At 37.0% G+C, this 13,637-nt stretch overlaps 2 protein-coding genes and 1 long non-coding RNA gene across 7 annotated transcripts in view; 2 read left to right on the forward strand and 1 right to left on the reverse strand.

The window, feature by feature from the left end:
* The window catches only part of LOC122066906, a 3,776-nt gene extending 3,201 nt beyond the window's left edge, over window positions 1–575 (forward strand). Inside the window, exons 5-6 of one of the 3 annotated variants that reach the window (XM_042630732.1) lie at window positions 26–61; window positions 147–575. In XM_042630732.1, coding sequence (XP_042486666.1) covers window positions 26–61; window positions 147–269 — 159 coding nt within the window. In that variant the 3' untranslated portion in view covers window positions 270–575. The remainder of the gene's footprint in view (window positions 1–25; window positions 62–146) is intronic. The other 2 variants (XM_042630733.1, XM_042630734.1) reach the window with 2 other exon arrangements.
* Window positions 576–590: 15 nt separating this feature from the next.
* On the forward strand, window positions 591–2,774 carry LOC122066907. The gene is made up of 2 exons (XR_006136526.1): window positions 591–2,060; window positions 2,386–2,774. It is a non-coding gene; the product is annotated as an uncharacterized LOC122066907 (long non-coding RNA).
* Window positions 2,775–7,660: 4,886 nt separating this feature from the next.
* Window positions 7,661–13,637, reverse strand: part of LOC122066912 (5'-nucleotidase SurE-like) — a 39,047-nt gene continuing 33,070 nt past the window's right edge. Inside the window, exons 7-10 of one of the 3 annotated variants that reach the window (XM_042630738.1) lie at window positions 13,145–13,324; window positions 10,601–10,660; window positions 10,399–10,513; window positions 7,661–7,923 (exon numbers count right to left, since the gene is read on the reverse strand). In XM_042630738.1, coding sequence (XP_042486672.1) covers window positions 10,403–10,513; window positions 10,601–10,660; window positions 13,145–13,324 — 351 coding nt within the window. In that variant the 3' untranslated portion in view covers window positions 7,661–7,923; window positions 10,399–10,402. Of the gene's footprint in view, window positions 7,924–9,737; window positions 10,232–10,398; window positions 10,514–10,600; window positions 10,661–13,144; window positions 13,325–13,637 lie in introns of those variants that run through there. The other 2 variants (XM_042630739.1, XM_042630741.1) reach the window with 2 other exon arrangements.

The following is a 13,637-nucleotide window of genomic DNA, read 5'->3' on the forward strand; positions in this document are numbered from 1 at the left end:
CCCCCCCCCCCAAAAAAAAAAAAAGAAGCAGAAAGATGATGCAACCAGAAGTCAATTGCAGGTACTCTGCAGTCTGCATACAAGTTATATTCTTGTGCCAGTCTTTCTTTTCTAATTTATTTTAATTTATTCCTGTTCATGAGCAGAGAAGACAAACCGTTTCCCTTGGTTGGAAAAGATGGATTTGGAATGTTTGCTGGATTATCTTCTTGGTGTTGGCTGCTGCTGCACTAGTGCTCGTTTTGGTTCTTGTCTGTGCAGTAATCTAACCTACTTGAAGAACTGGATATTGGAAGTTGTCTCTTGAATTTATGGAGCAGCATTTGTTCAGTTCCTTCATCAGGGGAGTGTCAAATAGCTAAACAAAAGAACAAATTAAAACGTCAAATGTGCTTAGCGTTTACTGCTGGGGTCAGAGAACCCACCTATGAAGAACTGTATAATTTCTGCCTTCTCTTGATGGATATGAGAAGTAGCATCTTCACCGGAAGACTTCAATCGTCCTGTTACATTGCTTTGACATACTGATCATGGATGCTCATCAATTTGGATGACGACGAATTGTTATTTTTTTGGGTGGGTGGGTGGGGGGAGAGATACAAAATGATTCCTATTGTTACTGTGGTTAGTGTATTTCTAACTGTTGCTAATGTTAATTACCATCCTTGTGAAGTTACTTGATAGCCTGTTATGATTATCTAAACAGTGTCATTGGCGTTAGAAATCATTCATGCAGTGTGATTTCACTTTGCTTAATGTGCATGTTAATAGTGTTAGTTCAGTTTAGGAAGGGGTGTATTTGAGAAATTTCAATGATCCCAGTCCCGTTCCAATGGTTGAAAGGAAACTAAATCCAAAATTTTACAACAATCAAAATCTGTTTCACTGGTTATGATATGGGACTTGATTAATTAGTAAAACTTCTGTATTTTTCACCAAAATAATTGAAAAATGAAGTTACGAACGTCACTTTGGTTGTGTGGTGCTCCAAGACCTGGTAAGGTGGAAGTTGTCTTCCCTTATCTACGTCGACACAGGATTAAAAGCTCAGTTTTTCTGAACCAAGACAATTATCTTGAACTAATATCTCGACTACTGAATGGCACACTCTGGTTTTTGCTTCTAACATCAAAGTCAGGAGAAGATCAAGTTACATTGCTAATGAATAGCCATCGATTAACCTTCAGAGGATACTGCTTATAAACATAAACTACATAAACTGCAGCTCATTGTCATTTCCAACAAAAAATCACAGGGGAGGAAATCCATCACCTTCTAGTGTTCATTAAGACTAGCAATTTAGTTTGAATCTCAAGGATCTTCACAGCTTCAAGTATGAACACTTGTGAATAACAGTTCAGAACTATAGTGAGGGTGCCAAGACAGAAAAGCCAGTACCCTTAATAGAGGTTTTCGTGCAACCAATGCCACTCTACTTGTAGCATTACTAAATAAACCCACTTGCCCAAAAAGAAAAAAAAAATTCAGGGTTGAACTTTGATTAAAATTAAAGTGCTTTTAGGAAAGGAGACTTCTGGGGGTTTCCTTTACTTGACACACAAGAAGGATACAAAAAGGGCAAAAAGTGAAGTCCTACGTGTGGGTGTATACATCAAAAGTTAGTGTAGAAAAGTAAGTATGTCTTAAAGCACAAGGACAGTTATAGTGTTATACTTGATAGTGAGGAATGGATATCAAACATGCACAACACAAAGGGCAAACAGAAGAGCTTTCTGAAGTGTAAAAATGACTAAAAGGGATTGGTTGGCCCCTACTAGAAGGGAAAGAGGTGGTGACAAAGACATTGTACCAAGAGGAAAATGTTTTAATCATGATTGGTATGCAAGGGAAGGGAAAATATGTAAAGGAATAGTGATTTAGAGACTTCACCCTTGTCCAAGCAAACCTACAGTTTCTTTCTCTTAACTTCTCTACTCTATTTCCTTCCCACTCTCTCACCTAACATGAACCATACCCACTTCACCAAATGGGGTGGCTGCAATCCCTCTTCTCCCCATTGAAGAAGCTCTGGGTTCGTCTGCACTCAGCCCAAAAAAAGAGTAAATCCTACTTCCTACCCATCTTCCCTTTTTCCACATTACCTGTAGACAGCTGTTATGTGCTTGCTTTCTTTATCTCGGTTCTTGCCATGCTCTTCATTGTTTTATGCTAAATCATGCTACATTCTCCTCTCTGCTTCTGTTTTTTTCTTTTCTTTCCTTATTGTGTGCTGTATCAAATCAAATTACAGAATCTCTCCCTCTCTAATGCTATTTGTTTTAACAGTTGTTGAACATTTCTCTCAATTATGTATCTTATTCCTATATTCCACTCCATTATATCAGCTTTCTATTTAACTGGATTGTCTTGTGTTTATTTTTTCAGGTAGAGGGATATACATCCTGTACGAGGACGTTAAGTCCTGCCCTTGCGAAGATGTGCATGTCCTCTGGTCAATCTTGGTGGATCAAACACACCTTCCTTACCATCAGAATAATGAGGTCTAGAAGGCCTGTGAAGAAACTAAAGGAAGGAGTCGTCGTGTACATATAATACATAAATCTCATACATGCTTATATATTGGCTTCTTTCCTCTTTGCCCCCAGGCACCACTTTCTTCTTTTCTTTTATTTTCAAGTTTTCCATGATCTGTAACTAGAGTTTTAGCATATGGGCATCTTACATATAAAAGATTTTGTTTAGCTCTCAATCTTGAAGAGCTGCTTTTTTTTTCTTAGAACACTCATCATGAATATAAATTGTTGTTGATATCACCTAAAATTAGTTTTGACGTTCATGATGTATCCTTTTTTCTTTGTCTATCTTGATTTGTTTAATTAAGAAGGTTTCTTTCATTCTTTCACGTGCTCAACAAGTACCCTTTTAAAGTCCCTTTTAAGTAATCTATAGCCTTTTTCATAATTTTTGTGGAGTTTTCTTTTTCATAAGTATAGGTGAAATTTGCTTTTGTTATGTGGCAAAGTGAATAAGCCTATGTGATAGAAGAAACCAAATCCATCTTGGGCCATGGACGATTCTTGATTTGAATGAATTACGTAAATCTTTGTGTTCTCTGTGTGAGTGATCTATTTTTTCGTTTTTCTTTTGTTAAACGTTGTTCTGTTGTGTTGTTATTTCCGGAGAGGTTTCAACTCAACTAGAGGATCTTCTAGGTGTTTCTAGTTTTACTCGGGCGTTTTAGCTTGGTTTTCCCTTATTCTTTCTTAATAAATAAATAAATAAATAATATGAGAGAGTGAGAGAGAGATCTAAAAGTATGTCTGAATTGACAGAAAATCTCACAGAAATATAATTAGATTTCACTTTCATAAAATAACATTATTATTAACTTTATGATACCTTAAAGTTTAAATTTTATATATAGTTTTTTTTTTTCTTAGATGAATGAAATATATTAAAGAAAAAAGAAACAAACCAAAGCAGTAGCCTCTAAAGCTAGTCAATGTGGCAATCCTTACAGATAAAAATAATGGGGGAAGGGGGGGGGGGAAACCATCATAGAGGATACAACAAAATCCTAAATCCTTTTGGAGGTGGGAGGAGAGGAACAATTACCATCAAACAAAAAAAGGGAACACCAAAAGAGGGGGAGGTTCTATCTATAATTAGTTCCTATAGGGCTGAAAATTTGATAAGGTAGCTAGATTGGTGTGGTTTCCTCTAACCCACTATCACATGCTCTACCCTTTGTCCATGCAAAGGAATTTGAATTGGTGATGAATATGAAGTTCACCAACTATTGTGATGATTAGTCCTTTTCTATCTTGTGTGAATATGAGTTGTGATGGAGTTAGCTTATCTGTGTACATTATAAAATGGAAAGGGCACCTAACCTGATTTTCAAGTCTTCCAAACAATTCTTAGAAAAACAAGAAACTTGTAAGCAAAATACCTCTACTTCAATCCTTTGGACCGGAAGAAGACCCTACACAGCACTACTTTGTTTCTTTCTTTCCCAAGTGGGCTGTTCTCTATGACTTTCCTAGGCTACTTGTGTGCAGCTCAAAACGAAAAGGTTAACAAATTAGAAAACATAGAAGGTTTTTATTGTAAAAAAATAAAAATAAAATAACAATAAAAACCTTTTCGTATAGTGTGAGAGATCCACTTAACTCAAGGGTTAGATATGACTATTAACGCTATGATCTCTCCCTTTTTCTTTTTTCCTTGATAAAAATGTTATAATTTTTTGGGGACTCATTTATTTATAAGTGTGGGATTCACTCAGTAGTCGGTACTAGAGGAGTTCCAAGTACACCGAGAGAGAGAGAGAGAGAGAGAGAGAGAGAGAGAGAGAGAGAGAGAGAGAGAGAGAGAGAGAATATAGGATCCCACTCCTCTTCATAAAGCCCAGGGATCAGAGAGTGATCCCACGGCTGGGGTGACCTCAACCTCTAATCCCTGGACTCTATGGAGACGAATCCTATCCAAAAATATAGTTGTTGAGAATATCTTGGATAATATAGAAAAAGCGAGTGATGAAGAGACGTTTGGGAGGGGGATTGAGGTGATGGGAGGGCATTAAATGCCTTTGTGGAAAGAACTCGTCCTTAAATTCATATTAGTCGTTTTCCCAAGTGCAATTTTACGTGGGTTGTCTTTATTCCATTGCCCCTTTGTTGAACACGGGAGTTTACTCTAGTTTGTGAAGCAGCAAACGATCTTTGGCAATTTTCTCCATCATCGAGTTCAACTTTTTGTTTTGAATTTATTGAGGAATTTGTTCACCTCAAGAGTAGGAATTTACTCTAATACCAAGTTAGCTGATGCTTACTTGAAGTGGAAGTGTATAAAGATTGAAAATAGAAAAGAGGTCAACTACAATATGAGGAACCAATTGCAATGCAACAAAGGTCAGAGAAGACCACTTTAACTCTAGGTCTCTTGGGACTCACTCACCGAAGTGTGGGGCTCTTTCACCACAAGAGAACCTCAAAGTCACAATGGGGTTTAAAAGTATAATAAGTAAGTTCATAATTGATCTCACTGAAAGAGAACTTTAATATCTAAAGCCTTTGGCTTGTTGTAATTGAGCTTTTGCCCTCCTTCTATGCCTAATCTTGAACGATATATTATAAGCAATAGTATGTCATTGCCCCTCCCTCCCTCCCTCTTCATCTTCATGTATTTAAGAGAACCTAGAGAGAAGGGAAACAAAATATGGGATGTTATATTTGCAGAGGACCATATCTAAGATAAAATCATTTCAATCATGGGTTTTGACCATCTAATTCGATCAAGGAAGGATACAAAGAGTAAAGTTTATAATGAGATTCATAGTTCTAAAAGTCCAATCATAGCATCAAATTACTATTGATGAAAAAATATCTCACCTCTAGGTGATGGAAAAACTTCCACCTTCGTGAAATGCAATTTTGATGAAACAATGTTGCCTAAAGGACTGGTTCCCACACTTCACCAAACTGAAATACAATGCAAATTCTAGGGATGACACTTGCATACACTTGCTTACCATCTGTAAGGGTGAAGAAAGAGAACAAAATTGTCAACAGAATTTGAAGGGATTTTTTTTTTTCCAACAAAAGTAAATTCTATCATTTCACAATGAATAAGAATGATAGTTTTTCATAATGATATAATGATATGTCATTTTCAAATTATTTTTGAAAATCTCTTTTCACCTTTGACTTAAAAAACCTTTTAGGAATAAGATTAAAAAGCAATTAAAAGAAAATGTCAAATTCTAAATGGCGCCTACAATCCCAAATGTAAAATACATAATCGATCAAACTATTGCTTTGATACCTTCTTCTAAGAGTGGATATATTGAATGTACGCTCAACAGTTAACACAAGCTTTTTTTCATTTCCAAAAATATCCTTCAAGGCATTTTAATAATGATAAATGAGATACATGTTGGGCCTTGAACGGACACTCAATGAGCAACGGCACCAAACTCCTTTCTTCCACTCTGCCATCATGGTTTGAGGAATTGGTATCCGCAGAGGTCAATACTCAATACTGATTCTACTGATTCTTAGCTGATCAAGTATCGGAGGATCAATACGGACCAAGGGTAAAAAAGTAACAAATAAAAACTTTTTTTTCTTTTTTAAATAAAAATAGGGTAAATCCATCTGCTCCAGGCTGATATTGTCATATTGATCCCCATACCTATTACTTGATCCTTGTGTGCTATGATGCAGTGTGGGCCAACTCCGAAACCTGCTTTATAGGGGATCTAGGGTTAAGACTCAAAAGGCTTCTAGTAAATCTGCAATTATGAATTTTTGAGAAGCTTGACTTGTAAAGCTCAATTACGAAATCCTCTCTCTCTCTCTTTTTTTTTTTAATATAAATATTATTAATTATAAGTTCTTTTCTTTTTGCCCAGAAAGGGGGAAAAAAAAAAAGACTCAAAGAGGGAAAAGGAAATTTAAAATTATCAAATATATTTAAATAATAATAATAATAATAATATATATATAGAAATGTATTCTTTTTAGTGAAAAACAATAACAAATAATTGAGATGTAGTTCATACTTTGTCTGGTGACTCAAGTGAACTTTAGATTTAAGGCTACAAGTAACTCATAGCCCATGACCTAGTAGTCCAACCCTTTATTGTGGCCCATTTTTATGCTGTTTATTCTTTTCATAGATAATTCCTGTAAGAGATTTTATGCTTAAATTGATATTTTGCAGTTTATTAGGTTAAATCATTTGAATATTTCAGTTTTTTAATCCCTTTATTTAAATATTATGTTAAAATTCAGTTATAGCTTTACCCGTCTACCCGCCGGATAGAAACTTTACCAATTCTTTGGAGGGTAAGGGTAAGGCAATTCCTTACCTACCTGTAGGGTACCCCTAACCGTGAGGAGGGTAAGGGTTGTTACCCATTGCCATCCCTACCCTAAGTAAAGGGCAAGATATTATGTTTGCAATGTATCTCCGATATCCAAGAGACCCAAGAAATATCCATAAATCCCAAAGTCCTTGGATCAAAACCAAATATGAATTCAAAGGTACTTCCAAGGGGAATGGACCACAAAAGGCCAACAACGGCAGAGAAACCACAAACCACCACAGCCCAAACCCTAGGATAATCAGTAATAGTGTCTAACGCAACTATTACAGTAGACACTATTCTTGAAATAACATGGAACGAGGGGCCATTGCTTAGAGCAATTGTAAAAGGTTGAGGCTACCCAGGGCAATGCCAGGTTCGAGTCTTGAGTATAGCCACTTTGCGTAAAAATGCCAAAGGTTAGGACTGAACTCACCTCTCCTAGGACCCTGCATAGCCACCCCCTTTTCACCATCCCACTCTTTCCCGACAAACAAACAGGCCCTTAATGACAATCCTCCCTTCTCCCTAGGTAAAGCCAGATGCACAAATCTCCAGAGGTATATCTCTACCCCTTTCAACAGAAGCGGCCAAGCCCAAATCTGAAACAGGTCTAGGATGCCCTCTGAAAGGAGCTAGCTAAAGCCGGAGGAATTCAGGAAATTTATACCATACCCTTCTAGCAACATCACACTGAGAAGCTCTTGACTGATCTTCTTGCCAACCTCACAGACAAGGGAAAGTTTAAGAATAATCAACCGAAAGTGCAAAGCTCACAAATCTTGTTGAGTTACATTCCACTTACTCTTGGGTAAATAAAGTACCAGATAGTACAAACAGATTAATATACATTTTCAATAATAATTACTAAGAAGACCATTATATCATAAATATTTATTTTTATTACAATCCATTCTGAAAGTTACTCAAAAGGTAAATTTTATGTGTATCCATATATGCCCTCATCAACATGGGTAAATTTTGACCCTCTTGATTGAAGGCTGGGAGTAATGTAGTAGTACAGAAGAGACAACCAAAGAATGTCTTCAGCAATGTCTGAACCTGCAAGAATCCACATACCTGGAGTTCCTCTATACAAGGCAAAGTTTGATTGTTTCAGAAAAAAGATTGTGAGCTAATAAGATTAACCGTGAACAATAAAAGACTAACACAACTAAACACAGAAATCTTACAAACGGTTTCAAGTAACCATCACCATGCCAAGGAAGAAAATGGTTTTTCTTTTCCATATCAACTAGTGAAGAGAAGGGTTTCATTTGATCTCCAAAAGTGCATAACACATTTTTCCTTAAAAATAATTGGGATCCTTGGTTCGCAAATTCTGAGCAAACATGGTTCATTCAAGGAAATCCCACACCTGATTCTATCAAACAAACCCATCTAACAATAAAAAAATAAAAATAAAAATGACAGAGAAACCAAAACATTGGCAGTCCTCAATGAGTCGGATGCCCTGCCTAATTGACCTAGTGAGTAAATAGCCAGAAGCATGGAGTGATACATTTTTACATCCACATTACCAATGACAGTAAAAAAAGGAAGAAAAAAAGAGCATTTTATGAGTCTCTGGTGTCTAACTGATTTGAGTCGGATGCCCTGCCTAATTGACCTAGTGAATAGATAGCCAGAAACATGGAGTGATACATTTTTACATCCACATTACCAATAAAAGTAAAAAAAAAAAAAAAAAAAAAGAGCATTTTATGAGTCTCTGGTGTCTAACTGATTTGAGTCGGATGCCCACCCTAATTGACCTAGTGAACAAAGAGCCAGAAACATGGAGTGTGGTACATTTTTAAATCCAAATAACCAATGACAGTATAAAAAAAAAGGGGGGGGTTGGGCACCATAATTTACCATGTGTCTCATTTACAGCAAGCCAGAATCCAGAGCCAAAATAACTGTGGAACCTAAAGATTGTCTCATAACTGTACGCCTCCTTGTACTATCACAATGAATACAGTAAATATACAACCCAACTCAACTAAGCCTGATCTCACCTAGATAAGTTGCTACATGAATACTAATTTCAAGATTCATTCTAAAGGGTTTAGCTAGGGTTTAGCTAGGTTTACAAAGCCAGCTGCCAAACTAGTCCACCAAGTAATAGAATCTGGTTTAACCTAGAAATAGGTTTCAGATTCTGCCCAACAGGTAGGATCACATGAAACCAAACAGGCCATGCTTGGGTGAAATGACACTCAATCAGAGAGACCAAAGGATTCCAAATTTCTGAATAAATCTAGCAGCTAGATCAGGAGATAATGTACTGTCTTGGACAATAGAAAATTCCAAAACAGAATTAGAACAGAATTAGAAATTGGTCAGGAAATAGAAACTGAAACAATTAGAAGGTAAGCTCAAAAAATCAGATTTAGAAACCAGGACTAAGCAGGTTCAGGACCTAATTTGGGTGTATACTATGTTTAGACAGCCTAAAACAGGGTTTCCTAAAAGTTTCGATACCTAATTTGGTCATTTGGGCCTTGAAACCATCAATCAAACCGATATGAGAATGAGAACCGTCCTTGAAGAACAAAGGGAGTGTGTATATATATATATATATATATTATTCTTTCTGTTCTGAGTCATATTGGGAGTTAAAATTTAGTCAGGACTTTGGTTTTTATGCTATAGTATTATCAACTAAGTTGATTGCTTTTACTTCTTGTAGTTAGATTAGAACGTGCTAGTAGGAATCTATACTCTTAGCAACTCAGAGTCTAAGTAGGAGTCAATTTTTATTTTATTTTATTTTATTTTATTTTTTGGATAAGAAATTAGAATAAAGCAGCCTAGTTATGCCAATAAATATACATGTAACTCAAACTTAATAATTCAGTTAATGGTATGGTGTTTCTAAGTGGTAAAGAGAATGGTTCCCTCATTAAAACTGGTGCCCTTAACAAAGTGGCCACTACAAAGCAATATAGAAAAAAATATATAAATACAGTTTACATTATACTGTATGAAATGATTTGGAGGGTGGGGATATTCCTTGACAATTATTACCCCCCTATATATCTCCATGCCTGAACGTCATAGTTGTGACTCAAGCAAATTACATCACACTCTTAACTTGTTTTCTGTACCCACCTTCCACATTAAATCTAAGTTCATATGAGAACCGTAGATCACTCGCCACATATTAATGCCCTAAACAGCATGATGCAACAACAAAGCATCAAGAGACAGAAAAGAACATGAAATTGACTCCCCTTAACACAGTAGACCAAGGTTTCAAGGATTGCCAATCCAGCCAATACTGGCTGGTCCCTGCCAATGCCTGTCGAAATCAGTCAGCTATCAGGCAAGATTGGCTGATCCAGATCAGGATCAGTGGCAGCCGATCTGGTCTCGAATCCCGGCCTTTAAATCCTAGCAATAGATCATAGTAAAGTCTTCAGGGAGTAGCAGTAAATGTGAATCAACTTAATGCAAGTAGAACAGACTTGAGGGATGTATTTGAGTTGTCAAAGCTTCATTAAATGGGAAACATTAACATAACAAAGATGCATAATGTTTGAATTCATAATAGAACTCACAACATTATATGACTGTTGAAGATGGCCATTCAACCGCATGTGGCGACCAATCTTTGAAATAGGCCTGACAATCCATGTCAGGATGAGAAAGAGCACCAAGAGGAGTTATTGTTATCTGGAAAGGAATGATGAAAACCATTGTTAATCATTGGTTGTGCCATCCCAATCAACTTCAAGTAATTTTTAGTGAAACTTTACACACATATCCATCTCTAAGAGAACGGAAGTCCATATCCCCTTCTTCAAATTGTGGACCTAACACCTGGAGAAAAATGTAGTGATCAATATAGTTAACACTGTCAAATTATGGTAGAAACAAAGACAGAAAGATCAAGATCCAGGAAAATGAATACAGAATTGATGACCTGGTTAGAATTTCAGTATTCCGTGAAATTTTTTTCCAACTTATCCATAATTATTTGGCAGGTGAGAACAATTCATTGTAGTACTTTCTTCCTTGGGGAGGGGGCATTCACGAGCTATCAGCTCAGAAGTTCAATGGTAGGTGTTTTTGCAACTTCACGACATCAGATTTGTGGTTGACTTTATACAAATGGAAATTCAAACCTCGTTTTAGGTTGTATGATTAGATGACCACAGCAGATGGGAACAACTGTTGGAAGACTCAGAAGCCCCTTATATTCATAATACTTCAATTGGAACGCGCAAGAAATAGGTCAATTCAGCAGTTTTCTGTTCAAGTTGTAACCCCATGATGAGTTAAAATTGAGTAATTTACATCCCCCTCCCATGTACTTTGCTCTTATTATATCCCCCTCCCATGTTGTTTACAGAAATTGCATACCCCTCCCCTGTAGTATGTTAAATTTTGCTAGGAGGCTCACTCCGTTAAATTTATACCATTAAGTTTGTACAATATTTTGGTAATACCCATATTACCCTTCATTCTTGTATTTTGACTCTTATTCCCTTTCTAAACAAAACCAGATCCTTCCCACCTCAACCCACCCCCTTGTATATCTTTATCTTCTCCGGCGAAAGCAAACTACCTCTTCCCTGGCGAACATTCACGGTAACTACAGAGGGAATGGGGCTCTAATAGTTGTACTCTGTAAGACCGTGGATTATTAGTGAGCACGAGAGAGCTTCTTCCTTATCACATAAGGTCCTTCATGCGCAACAGAGAGAGGTTTCGTCCGATCCATGTGCAGAAATTGCATCTACAACCCAAGATGTCCAAAAAGCTCACTGCTCTTCCCCTCGTCGGGTGCCTCCTGGTAGTACCAGAGTCAGGTCGAAAAGATAATGAAGTTCTTCCTGTCCTACTCAGAACGCTTGACCTTGACTCACTCATGGGTCTTTTGGAAGCCATAACCACAAGCTCTCACGGGTAGCATAAGAATGAAGCGGCCCATGAAATTGTGCCAACCGAAGAGCCTCGAATCAATAAGGATTTCACCTCGAATAGTGCTTGCAAACAGCGAACAAAGATCTAAGCAACAGCTTCTCTGCCAAGGATTTGGGACCTTCTCTATTCTTGTGGATCATCGGCAGGCGGCATCTCTGAACTCTATTTAAGTTTCCGTCTTTCATCTGAATCCTTCCTTAGTCCCTTGATCTTTCTTCAGGTTCCAACTGAATTTATGTCATTCGTGAAAGGTAGCAGAGTTTTTTTGGCAATTGAAAGGTAGAAGTCAGAACCGAGAGAGAGAGACTCAGAAGTCATAACCCTTTTCTGATTTTTCCCATTTGTCTGCCTTTTGTTGTTGTTTTTTTTACCCATCTCGCCCAATCTCCCTCACTCACATCTCTTTTTGTTTCTTAATGCCAATAACTCATGCTTATGGGTCTTGATTTCTTGCTCCTTTTTTGATTTGGATGTATTCAGGTTTATCTTTAATTCTGTAATCTTATAAATTTCTTTCTCTGCAATTCTGCTTGGTTATTTGATTGGGATTGTTAGGGGTATGGGATCCCTTGCTTCTGGCTTATTGTTTTGGATTATTGAGAGGATTACCCCCCTTAAAAAACTCAAAAGCAGTTTCATTGTTATTTGATTGGGATTGTTAGGGATATTACCGTCGCTTGCAGTCGTCACCTGATCACCACCTCACCTTCGTCTGAGATGGTGACTACTACTTTCACAATAGTTAGGTTTTCACTACAGTACCCTAAACCTTCACTTTTCATTTAGGGGGAAATGGTTTAAGAAGAAACATAAGGGTAAAATAGGTATTTGATTTGTGGTTGAATTACAAAAGGCTAAAATTGGCTTTACAATTTAAAACTAACACCACACTAACAGTGTCATCTGACAGGGGAGTACTATGTAATTTCTGAAAACACAGGGGAAGGGGATGTAAATTGATTTCTTAATCATGAAAATGAAATCATGGAGGCACGAACTTTTGTCAGTGTGTTGGTTATTAAAATGATTTCATTCCACTATTCTATTGCATAACAAAGAACAAAGGAGCAAAGATGGCACAAGGTAAAATAAAATATCCTAGAAAAATAAAAATCCAACAGAAATACTGCTTTTCCTGGACACATTGTCAGCACCCATCCCTATTTTAGATTAGGAGATTCTACAGAGAAAAAAAATAGTATAATAATATAGTAAGGTGGGAACTCACACACACACACATAACATTAAATAAAATAAATAAGAAATAGTAGATAAGAGAAATGGGAGTAAGCTGTTCATATATGCTGGGAGGTTATCCTTGAAAGAGAACAAAAGATCACTGAATAAATAATGACACCGAAGAAAAAGGGGCCTCACTTCTTTCTTGAACAAAAGATGTTCTTCTGTTGCTGCTGAGGATGCATCCATCTCGGCACATGCTGGTGTGTCAGTCTCCATTGTCATTGTTGATAATATCTTTCCTCCTTGTGTCTCAGAAATAACCTGTTTCCATCCCAGGTTGATACAACTCTTCCCCTGTTTAGTCACCCTATATCCCTAGGGGAAACAAATGATTGTCTACATTAAATTTGCTTCTGAGAATAAAGAAATTGCAGTACAAACTGGTACAGATACTACAGCCTGGAAAGGGAACCATGTTAGTACTATTCTGTTACAAACAACTCCAGACATGAGAAACCACATTATGGGTGCCCCTATGTAAAGATCTTCCCTATAAGAACCATCCCCACATAATTTATCAGCTAACAAGTTTCTGGATCCAACTCTTCGAAGGAAGGGGGATGATAATATCATATCAAATTAGTTTTCCAACAGCATAACCAGCTTTTCAATTTCACGAGCATTCTAC

The sequence above is a fragment of the Macadamia integrifolia genome, unplaced genomic scaffold, assembly GCF_013358625.1.
Source record: "Macadamia integrifolia cultivar HAES 741 unplaced genomic scaffold, SCU_Mint_v3 scaffold263, whole genome shotgun sequence".
Lineage (NCBI taxonomy): Eukaryota > Viridiplantae > Streptophyta > Magnoliopsida > Proteales > Proteaceae > Macadamia > Macadamia integrifolia.